The 19,653-nt window shown below is 46.2% G+C and overlaps 1 protein-coding gene across 1 annotated transcript in view; it reads left to right on the forward strand.

Moving 5' to 3' along the window:
* Nucleotides 1–14,439: 14,439 nt before the first annotated feature.
* HERC2 (HECT and RLD domain containing E3 ubiquitin protein ligase 2) overlaps nt 14,440–19,653 on the forward strand; it is a 319,306-nt gene continuing 314,092 nt past the window's right edge. The window contains exon 1 of the mRNA XM_038760185.1: nt 14,440–14,534. Within this exon, the coding sequence (XP_038616113.1) occupies nt 14,463–14,534 (72 nt within the window). The 5' untranslated portion in view covers nt 14,440–14,462. The remainder of the gene's footprint in view (nt 14,535–19,653) is intronic.

A 19,653-nucleotide genomic window follows, 5' to 3' on the forward strand; every position in this document is an offset into this window, starting at 1 on the left:
CAGGTTGTCCCACAGGCGGGCTCACAGTCTTAATCCCCATTTTCCAGATGAGGTCACTGAGGCCCAGAGAAGTGAAGCGACTTGCCCAAAGTCACCCAGCTGACAGTTGGGGGAGCCGGGATTTGAACCCATGACCTCTGACTCCAAAGCCCGGGCTCTTTCCACTGAGCCACGCTGCTTCTCTTAACTTCTCTGTGCCTCAGTCCCCTCATCTGGAAAATGGGGATGAAGACCGGGAGCCCCCTGTGGGACAACCTGATCACCTTGTAACCTCCCCAGCGCTTAGAACAGTGCTTGGCACATAGTAAGCGCTTAATAAATAATAATAATGATAATGGTATTTGTTAAGCACTTACTATGTGCAAAGCACTGTTCTAAGTGCTGGGGAGGTTACTAAAATGATCAGGTTGTCCCACGGGGGGCTCACAATCTTAATCCCCATTTTCCAGATGAGGTCACTGAGGCCCAGAGAAGTGAAGCGACTTGCCCAAAGTCACACAGCTGACAATTGACAGAGCCGGGATTTGAACCCATGACCTCTGACTCCAAAGCCCGGGCTCTTTCCACGGAGCCACGCTGCTTCTCTTAACTTCTCTGTGCCTCAGTTCCCTCATCTGGAAAACAGGGATGAAGACCGGGAGCCCCCCGTGGGACAATCTGATCACCCTGTAACCTCCCCAGCGCTTAGAACAGTGCTTGGCACATAGTAAGCGCTTAATAAATGCCATCATTATTATTATTATTATTATTATTATTCCGGCAGAAGAAGAGCCGCTGCTGTAGCCGAAGCTGAAACAGCAGCTTCTGCTTATCTCACTCCAGTGGGAGTCATTCATTCAATCGTATTTATTGAGCGCTTACTGTGTGCGGAGCACTGTACTGAGCGCTTGGGAAGGACGAGTCGGGGATCCTCCTCCCCATCCCCCCCGCCCTACCTCCTTCCCCTCCCCACAGCCCCTGTATATCTATTTCTACAGATTTATTACCCTATTTATTTTACTTGGACAGATTTACTATTCTATTTATTTTGTTCATGATGTGCATCTAGAAGCAGCGTGGCTCAGTGGAAGGAGCCCGGGCTTTGGGGTCAGAGGTCATGGGTTCAAATTCCGACTCTGGGCAACTCAATAATAATAATAATAATAATCATGGCATTTATGAAGCACTTACTATGTGCAAAGCACTGTTCTAAGTGCTGGGGGGATACAAGGTGATCAGGTTGTCCCGCGGGGGGGCTCACAGTCATCACCCCCATTTTACAGATGAGGTAACTGAGGCTCCGAGAAGTTAAATGAGTTGCCCAAGGCCACACAGCAGACATGTGGCGGAGCCAGCATTTGAACCCATGACCTCTGACTCCAAAGCCCGGGCTCTTTCCACTGAGCCATGCTGCTTCACTTCACTTCTCTGGGCCTCAGTTCCCTCATCTGTAAAATGGGGATTAAGACCATGAGCCCCGTGGGACAACCTGATCACCTCGTAACCTCCCCAGCGCTTAGAACAGTGCGTTGCACATAGTAAACGGTTAACAAATGCTATTATTATTATTATTATTATTATTATTATTCTCTGGGCCTCAGTTCCCCCATCTGGAAAATAGGGATGAAGACTGTGAGCTCCCCGTGGGACAACCTGATCACCTTGTAACCTCCCCAGCGCTTAGAACAGTGCTTGGCACGTAGTAAGCGCATAACAAATACCAAAATTATTCTTCTTCTCTGGGTCTCAGTTCCCTCATCTGGAAAATGGGGATGAAGACTGTGAGCCCCACGTGGGACCACCTGATCACCCTGTATCCTCCACAGTGCTTAGAAGAGTGTTTGGCACATAGTAAGCGCTTAATAAATGCCATTATTATTATTTTTGACCTCAGCTCTAGGATGTTTACCCTCACTCTCTTAATCGGGCCCCAAGAGCAGTCATCATAATCCTAATAATACTAATTATTATTATTATTATCATTATTTGTTCTGACGATTTTGACACCCGCCTACATGTTTGTTCTATTTATTTTATTATGTTAATAGGTTTGGTTTTGTTCTCTGTCTCCCCCTTTTAGACTGTGAGCCCACTGTTGGGTAGGGACTGTCTCTATATGTTGCCAATTTGTACTTCCCAAGCGCTTAGTACAGTGCTCTGCACATAGTAAGTGCTCAATAAATACTATTGATGATGATGATGTTTGGTTTTGTTGTCTGTCTCCCCCTTCTAGACTATGAGCCCATTGTCGGGGAGGGACCGTCTCTCTAGGTTGCCGACTTGGACTTCCCAAGCGCTTAGTACAGTGCTCGGCACACAGTAAGCGCTCAATACATACGGTTGACTGACTGAATGAATGAATAAAGGGAGGGGGCAAGACAGAAGGGAGCGGAAGAAAAAAGGAAAAAAGGAGATGTGCCTTCAGTGAGGCTTTGAGGCAGAAAACAGGCACATAATAAACGCTTAACAAATACCATCATTATTATCGTGATTATATTTGAAGAGGGAGGGCGTTCCAAACCTGAGGCGGGATGTGGACGAGAAGTCAATGGCAAGTTGTCTTTTCCCCCTTCTAGACTGTGAGCCCGCTGTCGGGTAGGGACCGTCTCCATATGTGCCAACTTGGACTTCCCAAGCGCTTAGTACAGTGCTCTGCACGCAGTAAGTGCTCAATAAATACGATTGAATGAATGAATGAATGAATGAAAGATAGACGAGATGGATGAGTAGGTTGGCAGTGAGTGGAGATCATGGATAAAAATAACAATAATAATAATCGGAGAGGCAGCGTGGCTTAGTGGGAGTCAGAGGTCATGGGTTCTAATCCCGCCTCCTCCACATATCAGCTGCGTGACCTTGGGCGAGTCACTTGGCTTCTCTGGGCCTCAGTTCCCTCATCTGGAAAATGGGGATGAAGACTGTGAGCCCCCTGTGGGACCACCTGATCACCTTGTAACCTCCCCAGTGCTTAGAACAGTGCTTGGCATATAGTAAACGCTTAACAAATACCACGATTATCATTATTATTATTATTATTATTATTCTGTGGGCTTCAGTTCCCTTCTATTTATTTTATTTTGTTAATCTGTTTTGTTTTGTTGTCTGTCTCCCCCTTCCAGACTGTGAGCCCGCTGTTGGGTAGGGACCGTCTCTAGATGTTGCCAACTTGTCCTTCCCAAGTGCTTAGTACAGTGCTCTGCACACAGTAAGCGCTCAATAAATACGATTGAATGAATGAATGAATGAATGAATGAATGAATGGGGATGAAGGCTGTGAGCCCCATGTGGGGCAGCCTGGTTACGATGCATCTAACAGTGCTTGGCACGTAGTAAGTGCCTAACAGATACCAACATCATTATTATTATTCTCTGTGCCTCAGTTCCCTCATCAGTCCAATGGGGATTAAGACTGTGAGCCCCATGTGGGACAACTTGACTGCCTTGTATGTACCCCAGGGCTTGGCACATAATAAGCGCCTAACAAATACCACCGTTTTTATTATCGTTATTCTCTGCGCCTCAGTTTCCTCCTCTGCAAAATGGGGATGAAGACTGTGAGCCCCATGTGGGACGACCCGATCACCTTGTATATGCACCCCAGCGCTTGGCACAAAGTAAGTGCCTAACAAATACCAACATTATTATTATTATTCCTCTCTGTGCCTCAGTTCCCTCATCTGTCCAATGGGGATGAAGATTGTGAGCCCCCTCTGGGACAACCTGGTTACCTTGCATCTCCCCCAGTGCTTAGAACAGTGCTTGGTACATAGTAAGCACTTAACAAATACCATTATTATTATTATTATTATTATTCCCTGGGCTTCAGTTCCCTCATCGGTCCAATGGGGACGAAGGCTGTGAGCCCAATGTGAGACGACCTGGTTACCTTGTATGTACCCCAGCGCTTAGAACAGTGCTTGGCACATAGTAAGCACTTAACAAATACCATTATTATTATTATTTTTATTATTATTATTCTCTGGGCCTCAGTTCCCTCATCAGTCCAATGGGGATGAAGACTGTGAGCGCCATGTGGGACGACCCGGTTATCTTGTATCCACCCCAGTGCTTAGAACAGTGCTTGGCACATAGTAAGTGCTTAACAAATACTATTACTATCATCATTATTATTATTATTATTCTGTGGGCTTCAGTTCCCTCATCAGTGCAATGGGGACGACCTGGTTACCTTGTATCTACCTCCCCCAGTGCTTAGAACAGTGCTTGGCACATAGTAAGCGCTTAACAAATACCATTACTATTATTATTATTCTGTGGGCTTCAGTTCCCTCATCAGTCCAATGGGGACGACCTGGTTACCTTGTATCTATCCAACCCAGCGCTTAGAACAGTGCTTGGCACATAGTAAGCACTTAACAAATACCATTATTATCATTATTATTATCATCATTATTCTGTGGGCTTCAGTTCCCTCATCAGTGCAATGGGGACGACCTGGTTACCTTGTATCTATCTACCCCAGCGCTTAGAACAGTGCTTGGCACATAGTAAGCACTTAAGAAATACCATTATTATCATTATTATTATTATTCTGTGGGCTTCAGTTCCCTCATAAGTGCAATGGGGACGATCTGGTTACCCTGTATCTATCTACCCCAGCGCTTAGAACAGTGCTTGGCACATAGTAAGCGCTTAACAAATACCATTATTATCATTACTATTATTATCATTATTATTCTGTGGGCTTCAGTTCCCTCATCAGTGCAATGGGGACGACCTGGTTACCTTGTATCTACCTCCCCCAGCGCTTAGAACAGGGCTTGGCACATAGTAAGCGCTTAACAAATACCATTATTATCATTACTATTATTATCATTATTATTCTGTGGGCTTCAGTTCCCTCATCAGTGCAATGGGGACGACCTGGTTACCTTGTATCTACCTACCCCAGTGCTTAGAACAGTGCTTGGCACATAGTAAGCGCTTAACAAATACCATTATTATCATTATTATTATTATTCTGTGGGCTTCAGTTCCCTCATCAGTGCAATGGGGACGACCTGGTTACCTTGTATCTATCTCCCCCAGCGCTTAGAACAGTGCTTGGCACATAGTAAGTGCTTAATACCATTATTATGATTATTATGATTATTATTCTCTGGGCCTCAGTTCCCTCATCAGTCTAATGGGGATGAAGACTGTGAGCCCCATGTGGCACGACCCGATTACCTTGTATGTACCCCAGTGCTTAGAACAGTGCTTTGCACAGAGTAAACGCTTAACAAATACCATGATTATTATTATTATTATTATTCTCTGGGCCTCAGTTCCCTCATCGGTCCAATGGGGACGAAGGCTGTGAGCCCCATGTGGGACCACCTGGTTACCTTGCATGTACCCCAGCGCTTAGAACAGTGCTTGGCACATAGTAAACACTTAACAAATACCATTATTATTATTATTATTCGCTGGGCCTCAGTTCCCTCATCAGTCCATGGGGACTAAGCATGTGGGACGACCCGATTACCTTGTATGTACCCCAGCGCTCAGAACAGTGCTTTGCACATAGTAAGCGCTTAACAAATACCATGATTATTATTATGATTATTATTCTCTGGGCCTCAGTTCCCTCATCAGTCCAATGGGGACGAAGGCTGTGAGCCCCATGTGGGACCACCTGGTTACCCTGCATGTACCCCAGCGCTTAGAACAGGGCTTGGCACATAGTAAACGCTTAACAAATACCATTATTATTATTATTATTATTATTATTATTATTCTTATTCTCTGGATCTCAGTTCCCTCATCAGTCCATGGGGACTAAGGCTGTGACCCCATGTGGGACCACCTGGTTACCCTGCATGTACCCCAGCGCTTAGAACAGGGCTTGGCACATAGCAAACGCTTAACAAATACCATTATTATTATTGTTTTTCTGCGGGCTTCAGTTCCCTCCTCTGTCAAACGGAGACGAAGGGTGTGAACCCCCCGTGGGACGAGCTGGTTGCCCCGCAGCGCTTGGCCCGTAGTAAGCGCTTAAGAAATCCCGAGATTCTGGAGCGGTCACCATGGCGACGGCCCCCGTGAGGCGGGAGCGGAAGTCCCGCCTCCCGCCGGGGCCCGCCGCTCGGCCATTGGCTGGGCCGCGCCCGGGTGCGGCCTTCCCATTGGCTGCGCCGCCCGTCGCTCCCGGCCGCTTCCTCTCCCGCCTCCCGTCGCCGGGCCGACGGGCCGAGGAGGAGGAGGAGGAGGACGAGGAGGACGCGGGAGGACGACGACGAGGAGGCCTCAGCCTCGGCCTCCCCGGGGCTGCCCGCCCATCGGCCCGCCCGCCCGCAGGGGACACGGACGGACGGACGGACGGAGGAAGGAAGGGTGAGTGAGGCGGGAGGGAGGGCGCATGCGTGGTGGGGGCGGAGGGGGCCGCCACCCCCGCAGGGCCGGCAACGGCCGCGCCCAACACCCCTCAGTCAGTCAGTCAGTCAGTCGTATTTATTGAGCGCCTACTGGGTGCGGACCACTGGACTAAGCGCTTGGAAAGGACCAGTCGGCTCCTCAGTAGTCAGGTGGTTTTCTGGGCTACTCTCCAAGCCGACCCGTCTTCATTCATTCAGTCAGTCAGTTAGTCATTCACTCATTTATTCCTTCCTTCCTTCATTCGGTCATTCACTCCTTCCGTCGTATTTATTGAGCACCTACTGTGTGTAGAGCACTGGACTAAGCGCTTGGGAAGGACGAGTCGGCTAGTCAGTAGTCAGTTCGTTTTCTGGGCTACTCTCCTAGCCGACCCGTCTTCATTCATTCATTCATTCATTCAGTCAGTCATTCACTCATTCCTTCCTTCCTTCCGTCATTCACTCCTTCAGTCGTATTTATTGAGCGCCTTCTGTGGGTAGAGCACTGGACTAAGCGCCTGGGAAGGACCAGTCGGCTCCTCAGTAGTCAGTTCATTTGCTAGGGTACTCTCCTAGCCGACCCGTCTTCATTCATTCATTCATTCATTCACTCATTCCTTCCTTCCTTCCTTCCTTCCTTCCTTCATTCGGTCATTCATTCCTTCAGTTGTATTTATTGAGCGCCTACTGTGTGCGGACCACTGGACTAAGCGCTTGGGAAGGACCAGTCGGCTCCTCAGTAGTCAGGTGGTTTTCTGGGCTACTCTCCAAGCCGACCCGTCTTCATTCAGTCAGTCAGTTAGTCATTCACTCATTCCTTCCTTCCTTCATTCATTCATTCCTTCAGTCGTATTTATTGAGCGCCTACTGTGTGCGGACCACTGGACTAAGCGCTTGGGAAGGACGAGTCGGCTCCTCAGTAGTCGGTTGGTTTTCTGGGCTACTCTCCTAGCCGACCCGTCTTCAGTCAGGCAGTCAGTCATTCACTCATTCCTTCCTTCCTTCCTTCCTTCATTCGGTCATTCACTCCTTTGGTCGTATTTATTGAGCGCCTACCGTGTTCGGACCACTGGACTAAGCGCTTGGGAAGGACCAGTCGGCTCCTCAGTAGTCGTCAGGTGGTTTTCTGGGCTACTCTCCTAGCCGACCCGTCTTCATTCAGTCAGTCAGTCAGTCAGTCATTCACTCATTCCTTCCTTCCTTCATTCGGTCATTCATTCCTTTAGTCGTATTTATTGAGCGCCTGCTGTGTGCAGAGCATTGGACTAAGCGCTTGGGAAGGACCAGTCGACTCCTCAGTAGTCAGTTCGTTTTCTGGGGTACTCTCCTAGCCGACCCGTCTTCATTCATTCATTCATTCATTCATTCAGTCAGTCAGTCAGTCATTCACTCATTCTTTCCTTCCTTCCTTCCTTCATTCAGTCATTCACTCCAGTCGTATTTGTTGAACGGCTACTGTGTGTAGAGCACTGTACTAAGCACTTGGGAAGGACGAGTCAGCTCCTCAGTAGTCAGTTGGTTTTCTGGGATACTCTCCTAGCCATCCGTCTTCATTCAGTCAGTCAGTCAGTCATTCACTCATTCCTTCCTTCCTTCCTTCCTTCCTTCCTTCCTTCCTTCATTAGGTCATTCACTCCTTCAGTCCTATTTATTGAGCGCCTACTGTGTGTAGAGCACTGGACTAAGCGCTTGGGAAGGACCAGTCGGCTCCTCAGTAGTCAGTTCGTTTTCTAGGGTACTCTCCTAGCCAACCCGTCTTCATTCATTCATTCAGTCAGTCATTCATTCCTTCCTTCCTTCCTTCCTTCGGTCATTCATTCCTTCAGTTGTATTTATTGAGCGCCTACTATGTGCGGACCACTGGACTAACCGCTTGGGAAGGACGAGTCGGCTCCTCAGTAGTCAGGTGGTTTTCTGGGGTACTCTCCAAGCCGACCCGTCTTCATTCATTCATTCAGTCAGTCAGTCATTCACTCATTTATTCCTTCCTTCCTTCATTCGGTCATTCACTCCTTCCGTCGTATTTATTGAGCACCTACTGTGTGTAGAGCACTGGACTAAGCGCTTGGGAAGGACGAGTCGGCTAGTCAGGTGGTTTTCTGGGGTACTCTCCTAGCCAACCCGTCTTCTTTCATTCATTCAGTCAGTTAGTCATTCACTCATTCCTTCCTTCCTTCCTTCATTAGGTCATTCACTTCTTCCGTCGTATTTATTGAGCACCTACTGTGTGCAGAGCACTGGACTAACCGCTTGGGAAGGACGAGTCGGCTCCTCGGTAGTCAGGTGGTTTTCTGGGCTGCTCTCCAAGCCGACCCGTCTTCATTTATTCATTCAGTCAGTTAGTCATTCACTCATTCCTTCCTTCCTTCCTTCATTCGGTCATTCACTCCTTCAGTCGTATTTATTGAGCACCTATTGTTTGCAGAGCACTGGATTAAGCACTTGGGAAGGACGAGTCGGCTCCTCAGTAGTCAGGTGGTTTTCTGGGGTACTCTCCAAGCCGACCCGTCTTCATTCATTCATTCATTCAGTCAGTTAGTCATTCACTCATTTATTCCTTCCTTCCTTCATTCGGTCATTCACTCCTTCAGTCATATTTATTGAGCACCTACTGTGTGCAGAGCACTGGACTAAGCGCTTGGGAAGAACGAGTCGGCTCCTTAGTAGTCAGGTGATTTTCTGGGATACTTTACTAGCTGACCCTTCTTCGTTCATTCATGGTCAGTTAGTCATTCACTCATTCATTCTTCTAGACTGTGAGCCCACTGTTGCGTAGGGACTGTCTCTAGATGTTGCCAACTTGTCCTTCCCAAGCGCTTAGTCCAGTGCTCTGCACACAGTAAGTGCTCAATAAATACAATTGATTGATTCCTTCCTTGCTTCATTCGGTCATTCACTCCTTCAATCGTATTTATTGAGCGCCTACTGTGTGCAGAGCACTGGACTAAGCGCTTGGGAAGGACGAGTTGGCTCCTTAGTAGTCAGGTGATTTTTTCGGGATACTCTACTGTCTGACCCGTCTTCATTCCTTCCTTCCTTTCTTCCTTCCTTCCATTGTATTTATTGAGCACTTACTATGTGCAGAGCACTGGACTAAGCACCAAGTTGTTCTCCTTAGTAGTCAGTTGGTTTTCCGAGATACCCTTCTACCCGACCCATCTTCATCCGTTCGTTCACTCGTGTTTATTGAGCGCTTACGGTGTGCAGAGCACTGTACTAAGCGCTTGGGAGAGACAAGTCGGCAACCTACGGAGACGGTCCCTACCCAAAAACGGGCTCACGGTCTAGAAGGGGGAGACGGACAACAAAACAAAACATGTGGACAGGTGTCAAAACCGTTAGAATCAATAGAAATAAAGCTAGATGCACGTCGTTAACAAAATAAAGAGAACAGTAAATATGTCCAAGTAAAATAGAGTGATAAATCTGTACCAACACATATACGGGTGCTGGGGGGGGGGAAGGAGGTAGGGTGGGGGGGAGGGGGAGGAGGAGAGGAAACTTGGACTTCCCAAGCGCTTAGTACGGTGCTCTGCACACAGTAAGCGCTCAATAAATGCGATTGAATGAATGAATGAAAAAGGGGGCTCAGTCTGGGAAGGCTTCCTGGAGGAGGTGAGCTCTCAGTAGGGCTTTGAAGGGAGGAAGAGAGCTAAGTCAGTCGGATTTATTGGGCGCTTACTGTGTGTACAGCACTGTACTAAGCACCTGGGAGAGGACCATCGGGTGCCATCCCTCCCACAACCCTGCCCTGCCCCGCCGTGCCCACGTTGGAGAGGCCCGGCCGCCCCAGCCACCGTCACTTAGAATAATAATAATAATAATAACGATAATGTGCATCTAGCTTTAATTCTATTTGTTCTGACGATTTTGACACCCGTCCCCATGTTTTGTTTTGTTGTCCGTCTCCCCCTTCTAGACTGTGAGCCCGCTGTCGGGTAGTGACCGTCTCTAGATGTTGCTGACTTGTCCTTCCCAAGCGCTTAGTCCAGTGCTCTGCGCACAGTAAGCACTCAATCAATATGACTGAGTGAATGAATAATAATAATAATGATGGCATTTGTTAAGCACTTACTATGTGCCAAGCGCACTGTTCTAAGCTGTGGGGGGGTTACAAGGTCCTCAGGTTGTCCCACATAATAATAATAATAATAATGGTATTTGTTAAGCACTTACTACGTGCCAAGCCCTGTTCTAAGTGCTGGGGGAGACACAAGGTCATCAGGTTGTCCAACATCATCATCATAATAATAATGATGGTATTTGTTAGGTGCTTACTACGTGCCAAGCCCTGTTCTTAGCGCTGGGGGGGATACAAGGTCATCAGGTTGTCCCACATCATAATAATACTAATGATGGTATTTGTTAAGCGCTTACTATGTGCCAAGCCCTCTTCTAAGCGCTGGGGGTGGGGGGGGATACAAGGTCATCAGCTTGTCCCACATCATAATAATAATAATGGTGGTATTTAAGTGCTTACTACGTTCCAAGCCCAGTTCTAAGCGCTGGGGGGGAGGGATACAAGCTCATCATGTTGTCCCACATAATAATAATAATAATAATGATGGTATTTGTTAAGCGCTTACTACGTGCCAAGCCCTGTTCTTAGCGCTGGGGGGGAATACAAGCTCATCAGGTTGTCCCACATAATAATAATAATAATGATAGTATTTGTTCAGTGCTTACTATATGCCAAGCCCTGTTCTAAGCGCTGGGGGGGATACAAGGTTATCAGGTTGTCCCACATAATAATAATAATAATGATGGTATTTGTTAAGCGCTTACTACCTGCCAAGCCCCGTTCTAAGCACTGGGGGGGATACAAGGTCATGAGGTTGTCCCACATAATAATAATAATGATGATGGTATTTGTTAAGCACTTACTACCTGCCACGCCCTGTTCTAAGCGCTGGGGGAGATACAAGGTCATCAGGTTGTCCCACATAATAATACTAATGATGGTATTTGTTAAGCGCTTACTATGTGCCAAGCCCTGTTCTAAGTGCTGGGTGGGGGGGAGAGGATACAAGGTCATCAGGTTGTCCCACATAATAATAACAATAATAATAATAATAATGATATTTGTTAAGCACTTACTACGTGCTAAGCCCTGTTCTAAGTGCTGGGGGAGATACAAGGTCATCAGGTTGTCCCACATAATAATAATAATAATAATAATGATGGTATTTGTGAAGCGCTTACTACGTGCCAAGCCCTGTTCTTAGCGCTGGAGGGATACAAGGTCATCAGGTTGTCCCACATAATAATAATGATGGTATTTGTTAAGCACTTACTACGTGCCAAGCCCTGTTCTAAGCGCTGAGGGGGATACAAGGTCATCAGGTTGTCCCACATAATAATAATAATAATAATGGTATTTGTTAAGCACTTACTGTGTGCCAAGCACTGCTCTAAGCACTTGGGGGATACAGGGTCATCAGGTTGTCCCACATAATAATAATAATGGCATTTGTTAGGCGCTTACTAGGTTTTTGTTTAGCACTTACTATGTGCACAACACTGGACTACTACTAATAATTATGGTATCTGTTAAGCGCTTACTGTGTGCACGGCACTGTACTACTATTAATGATGGTATTTAAGCCCTTACTATGTGCATAGCACTGGACTACTACTAATAATGATGGTCTTTGTTAATAATAAAATAAAAAATAATGATGGCATTTGTTAAGCGCTTACTATGTGCCAAGCACCGTTCTAAGCGCTGGGGGGGATCAGGTTGTCCCACGGGGGGCTCACAGTCTTCATCCCCATTTTACAGGTGAGGGAACTGAGGCTCAGAGAAGTGAAGCGACTTGCCCAAGGTCACACAGCTGACAAGTTCATTCAGTCGTGTTTATTGAGCGCTTACTGTATGCAGAGCACTGTACTAAGCGCTTGAAGTGAAGCGCTCGACTAGTGGCGGAGCCGGGATTAGAACTCACGTCCTCTGCTTCCCGAGCCCGTGCTCTTTCCACTAAGCTGTGCTGCTTCACGCCTGGGAGAGAACAGTACAACAGTGAACAGACAAATTCCCCGTCACCCATTAAGTCGTATTTATTGAGCGCTTACTGTGTGCAGAGCACCGGGCTGGGCGTTTGGAAAGTACAGTTCAGCAACAAGAGAGGCAGTCCCTTCCCACAATGGGCTCACAGTCCAGAAGTGGGGAGACAGACATCAGAACAAGTAAACAGGCATAAATATAGCATCTATACAGCTCTAGAGATCTATATCTATATATCGATCTATATATAGATATATCTGAATTAATATAAGTAATATTTATATTAATGCCTGTTTACTTGTTTTGATGTATATATGTATAGAGCATCTATACAGATCTATATATATCGATCTATACTTGTTTTGATGTGTTTATATATAGCATCTATATATAGATCGATATATATTTATATAGATGCTATATATATATATATATACACACATCAAAACAAGTAAGCAGGCATTAATATAAATATAATTATAGATCTGTACATATGCCTTGAAGGTCGGAATTTGAGATTCATTCACTAATTCAATCATATTTATTGAGCACCAGACTGGGCGTTTGGAAAGTACAGTTCAGCAACAGAGAGAGACAGTCCCTTCCCACAACGGGCTCACAGTCCAGAAGTGGGGAGACTGACATCAAAACAAGTAAACAGGCATAAATAGCATCTATACAGCTCTAGAGATCTATATACAGAGATAGATCTGTATAGATGCTAAATATATACATATATATTATATACATATACATATATAATAATTATATATATATTATATAATAAATATATAATATATCTAATATATTATAAGTATATATTTATATAATATATAAATAGCACCTATACAGATCTATCTATCTGTCTATCTATCTATATCTGTCTATCTATCTATGTATCTGCATCCAAACAAGTAAACAGGCATTAAAATAAATAAATATAATTATAGATCTGTACATATGCCTTGAAGGTTGGGATTTGAGATTCATTCATTAATTTAATCATTTATTGAGCGCTTACTGTGTGCAGAGCACCAGACTGGGTGTTTGGAAAGTACAGTTCAGCAACAAAGAGAGACAGTCCCTTCCTACAACGGGCTCACAGTCCAGAAGTGGGGAGGCGGACATCAAAACAAGTAAACAGGCATAAATAGCATCTATACAGATCTATATATAGATCTCTAGATCTGGATAGATGCTATATATCTATATATCTAATATATATGTTATAAATTATAATATTTATATAATATATAAGTATAGAGATCTATATATAGATCTCTAGATCTGTATAGATGCTATATATATACATATATATGCGCATCCAAACAAGTAACCAGGCATTAAAATAAATAAATATAATTATAGATCTGTACATATGCCTTGAAGGTCGGGATTTGAGATTCATTCATTAATGCAATCATATTTATTGAGCGCTTACTGTGTGCAGAGCACCGGACTGGGCGTTTGGAAAGTACAGTTCAGCAACAAAGAGAGACCGTCCTTTCCCACAACGGGCTCGTAGTCCAGAAGTGGGGAGACAGACATCAAAACAAGTAAACAGGCATAAATAGCATCTATCTATATCTATAGATATAGATATATATATTTATATTAATGCCTGTTTACTTGTTTTGAGATATCTATATATATATATATTCAGCAACAGAGACAGTCCCTTCCCACAGCGGAAATAAATAAATTATATTTATTTATATAAATGCCTGTTTACTTGTTTTGAGATATATATATGTATATACATGTATATATATATCTCAAAACAAGTAAACAGGCATTAATATAGATATCTATAATTGTAGATATGTACATATGCCTTGAGAATTGGGCTTTGGAATTCATTCATTAATTCAGTCGTATTTATTGAGCGCTTACTGTGTGCAGAGCACTGTACTGAGCGCCCGTACTAAGGATTTGGGATGTGGAGGAGGGGTACGTGTTCACTTTCATTAGAATTTCAACAACCTGTCTGGCCTACTTGTTTTCACGGTGGCACCAGGGGGGTTCATTTTAAGCAGCTGGATGTCTTTTTCCCTTTTTAGGCTCATAGCTCTTTTTTGGTGTAATTATAGGTTCCCCGGTCAGGAGGGCCTGGAAGAAGAAAAATGACTTCTGAAACCTTTTGTTTGGCCGCCCAGGCTAGGCTTGACTCCAAATGGCTGAAAACCGATTTACAGGTAAGGGTCGCGAAGATGAGCCTTGCCCCCGGGGACTTTAAGAAAACTGGAAGATGAGGCTCTCACTGGGGTTTGTAATATTGAAACTTAAATAGGATTCTATGGTTCCTAAGGAATTCTTTTAGGTAGTCAGCTAATTTTTTCTTTTATAAGAGTACCCTTTGCAGCATTCCTTAACTAGATTTGTAATTCAGGGTGCTTCCTCAGTCCGGGATCCGCTCAAGTGTTAGGATTCACCGTATTACATCGTACGGAGTTAATTTTCTGAATGAGGCCTTGGTCGCTCTTGGCGGTTACATATTTTTGTAATCTTGTTTGCCTTAGGGTCGGTTTGAGTCATTCGAGAAGTCTGCCAGAACGTTTTCATTTTAACTCGCGCTCATTTTTTTACATGCGTTAGAAAACGGACAGTTACACATTCTGTTATCCCCTTTCACTCTGTGGAAGAACACTCTTGGTTTTAATTGTGGTCTGCTTTATTTCGTAAAGTCGATATCTTCACAAAGAAACACAAGTGTCTATGTACAGTCTTCTGCTTGAAATGTGCCAACTAGTCAGCAGACATTACCACGTAATAATAATAATAATAATGATGGCATTTATTAAGCGCTTACTATGTGCAGAGCACCGTTCTAAGCGCTGGGGAGTTTACAAGGCGATCAGGTTGTCCCACGGGGGGCTCACGGTCTTCATCCCCATTTTCCGGATGAGGTAACTGAGACCCAGAGAAGTGACACAGCTGACGATTGGCGGAGCCGGGATTCGAACCCACGACCTCCGACTCCAAAGCCCGGGCTCTTTCCACTGAGCCACGCTGCCTCTCTACATCTTGTAGACCGTCACGCAGACCGTGGCTCTTTTCTGTCTTCTCTCGTAATATCCCGTTATTGACTCAGTTGTGAGTCTTGTAGTCTTCTCTTGACAGAGACTAAAATATAGGTTTAAATTTCAGAGTACAAATGAACTGTATTTCTTTCGAAGCGCTCGTGTATTCTGGAAAAGTTCTTCAGTAATGCTAGTGAAGGACCCTAAAAACGATAACGACACGAAAAGCATCTCCGAGGTGTTGGAAAAACCTTGGACAGAAGGCGAAGTTTACGTATTAATATAAAATAGTTCCGAAGAGCTGTTTTAACGTCTGATTTTATTTGTGATATATGTTGCCTCAGTAGAAGCACGTGCGTTACGTCCTTCTGACGGGAAGCGTGGCCATCTGCTTAGAGGTTAGCGTTCTGCCTCGGTGTCCTTTTCCGCCGCTGTTCAGGATGGGTTTGGCAAGCGCTAGACCCGGACACTTTAAAAAAAAATCTGTTCTCCATCAGAACGTTATTGAAAATGGCCCTGGTCAGCAAATCAGTGGGAATTGGTCATCGAATGTGGTAGACTGTGAATTTAGAACGGAAATACACGGCAGCGGCTCGGATCCAAAAATAGCTCCAGAAATTCGATGATGGAGTGAGGAGGGCGACGATGAAAGGCGGCAGCTCTTTCTGGAGCGGGAGCGGAGCTCTGTGCCCCTCAGCTCACGCTTTGACAGACACCACGTTGGAAGCCATCACTCTGGTCAGAAGGCTTAAACCGACCCTCTTCAGGATATCAGCGCTTAGAACGGTGCTTTGCACGTAGTAAGCGCTTAATAAATGCCATTATTATTATTATTATTATCATCCTAAATATTATATAGGCTAGGATATAGCTGAAGGAAGCCTGGTTCTTGGATTTGGAGAATGTGATAAAGGGAAACCGAGTGACTTGAGAGTTATGGTCTGAGTTAACGTTCAGTGTTTTAACATTAGATGGGCTTAGTAAATATAACTGCCGGCTTGAACTTTTCTCCCTGAGTGTCCCAAGTGGAAACTTGCAAACGAGTACTGAATTTTTTTTGTAAAGAATACGTTGCGTAGGTTTTCGGGCACATCTCCTCCAACAGACATTCACTAATTAAGCCCTCTTTTCCTTTTCTTCCACTCCCCTCTGCGTCGCCATGACTTGCTCCCTTTATTCATTCCCTCTCCCAGCCCCACGGCCCCGATGTACACGTTTGTAATTTTATTTATATTAATGTTTGTCTCCCCCTCCAGACTGTAAGCTTATTGTGGGCAGGGAATAATAATTACGGTATCGGTTAAGCCCTTACTGAGCGCTGGAGTAGATACAAGCCAATTGTGTTGAACACAGACCCTGTCACACGTGGGGCTCATAGTCTCAATCCCATTTCACAGATGAGGTAACTGTGGGCCAGAGTAGTGAAGTGACTTGCCCAGGGTCACACAGCAGACCAGTGGCAGAGCAGGGATTAGAACCCGCGACCTTCTGTCTCCCAAGCTCCTTCTGTTATATTGCCTGTTATATATGTGTCTTGTTATATCGCCGTATTGTACTCTCCCAAGCGCTTGGTACAGTGCCCCGCGCGCAGTAAGCACTCAATAAATACATAGGAGAAAATACTGACGATTGACGACTAGTTTCAGTTTAAGGGTTAGACAGATATTCTTTTGATGCCTCTAGATGCTTCTAATTTGATGCTTCTAGACCGTGAGCCCGTTGTTGGGTAGGGACCGTCTCCGTATGTTGCCAACTTGTCCTTCCCAAGCGCTCAGTACAGTGCTCTGCACACAGTAAGCGCTCAATAAATACGATTGAGTGAATGAATGCCACTTAACGATCTGATACACTTGGATTTTTCACTTCTTGACATTTCTCCATACGTTTTTCACTCTTTGGCATTTCTGGGTCCATCTTTCACTTCCTGACGTTTCTCTGCACATTTTACAAGATATATTTTCAAAACTTAAAGGGGAGACGGGTCCGTGGGGGAAGGGGACGGCTTTTTCGGCACGTTGGAATCACGTTTTCGAGGACGACCTTTGACGTTCATTCCGGATGACTGGAACGGGATGGGGACGGCTTTTCCCGTGGCCGACCCGGATCTTTGGATCGTCTCCGCCTTTGCAGAAGAGGCCTGCTTTTTTTTCCCAAGTGGCGGAATGGGGGAGAAATTGAGACCCTTGCAAATTGCAGAATTGAATGTCCTCCTTTTCGTTTCACTCTTTCTTTTTAATCTCTTCTCGAGCGTGAAACGTGTCAGTGAAATGTCAGCCAAGGCTCATTTGAGAGAGCCGCAAAGGACGCGTTGCCCGTAGTAATGGCGACTTTGAAACCACTGCTGCAGGTCATCCTAGCCGAGGGACACCCCGCGTTTTCGCTCGACCAAAGCCTTAAAGTAGTCCGGTGGGTATGCTCTGGGAAGAGATGGTGTCTCCAGGATCGGCGTCCTGTCACGGAGTCATTGAGAAGAGAGTTAATTCCCATTGGCGCTCTGACCCCTTAAATCCCGATTTCCTAGCTCAGGTTGCCTGCCCTTGGCTCCCGTGACTCCAGAACAGGAAGACGTGTGCGCTCTTCCTTGCTCCGTGTTGGAGCAGCAGGGGATCCGGAGTCAATCCACGTGGGCCCCCTTCCTCGGCGGGGCCTCCGTGATCCCGACTCCCCTGAACTTCCGGAGGGAAAAGGAACCCCACGGGGTAGATGTGGGGCTTTTGGGTAACGGGGGTGGGGGGATGAGAGAACATCTGTGGAGTTCCAAACTCATTAGTCATTCATTCATTGATTCAATCGTATTTATTGAGTGCTTACTGTGTGCAGAGCACTGTACCAAGCACTTGGGAAGTCCAAGTCGGCAACCTCTAGAGACGGTCCCTACCCGACAACGGGCTCACAGTCTGGAAGGGGGAGACAGACAACGAAACAAAACACGTAGACGGGTGTCAAAGTCGTCAGAACAAATCTCCCCATCCTCTCTCGGACCCCCTTCAATCTGGCTTCTGATCCCGTCGGTCCATAGAAACTTGTCCTCTCTAAGATCACCGATGACTTTTTTTCGCCAAATCCGATGGCTTCTACTCCATTTCATCCTCCTTGGCCTCTCAGCTGCCTTTATCAACGTGGACCACTTCTCCCAGACACTCGAGCTCTGCTTAGCATCACCGACACTGCCTTCTCCCGATTCTCCTGCCACATCTCTGGTCGCTCCTTCTCAGGCTCTCACCCCTAACTCTGGGAATCCCTCGAGGCTCAGTTCTGAATATCTTCTATTCTCCATTTGCAGCCAATCCCTCAGAGAACTCGTTTGCTCTCTCAGCGTCAACTCTCACCTCTACGCAGATGATTCCCAGACCTACAATCGATCCTATCCCTTGGGTGTTCACCGTGTGCAGGGTACCATGCTAAGCATTTGTCCCGTCCTCAACGTGAAGCGTGTGGCACCCTGCCCGTTTGGTGCCTCGGGACTGCCTGGAAAGTTCCGCTTTTCCAGCCAGCTTTTCCACTCTGGCTGCCCGGGCCCTCGCCGGGCCGGGGAATACTGTGGTATCCGTCAGAAGCTGGTAGGGGAGGAATTCTAGGGAAGGGGTCAGCACCAAGCGACTGAAGCTTCGACTCCTCCGCCGACTCCGCTCGTCCCGTGGCCTGCTGCGTTTTTTTCGGCGTCGCTCTGACGCGATCGAGAAGCAGCGTGGCGCGGTGGAAAGAGCCCGGGCTTTGGAGTCGGAGGTCACGGGTTCAAACCCCGGCTCCGCCGCTTGTCAGCTGGGTGACTTTGGGCAAGTCGATTCGCTTCTCTGGGTCTCAGTTCCCTCATCTGGAAAATGGGGATGAAGACTGGGAGCCCCCCGTGGGACAACCTCCCCAGCGCTTTGCACATAGTAAGCGCTTGCTAAATGCCGTCATTATTATTATTATTTTTATTATTGAGGGATCTTCTGTCATCTTCTAGACCGTGAGCCCACTGTTGGGTAGGGACCGTCTCTGTATGTTGCCAACTTGTACTTCCCAAGCGCTTAGTATGGTGCTCTGCACACAGTAAGCGCTCAATAAATACGATTGAATGAATCTGCCCCAGATTCCGGACTAGGACTTGGCCGACTTGGACTTCCCAAGCGCTTAGTACATAGTAAGCGCTCAATAAATACGATTGACTGAATGAACGAGGAGGCCGTTAGAGTGGTCCAGCCGCTGCAGCCAAGGGAGAAGCAGCGTGGCCTAGTGGATAGAGCCGCTAGGAGTCAGGAGGACCTGGGTTCTAATCCTGCGGCCGCCACTTTCATTCATTCATTCCTTC

Source organism: Tachyglossus aculeatus, chromosome 18, assembly GCF_015852505.1.
Source record: "Tachyglossus aculeatus isolate mTacAcu1 chromosome 18, mTacAcu1.pri, whole genome shotgun sequence".
Classification (NCBI taxonomy): Eukaryota; Metazoa; Chordata; class Mammalia; order Monotremata; family Tachyglossidae; genus Tachyglossus; species Tachyglossus aculeatus.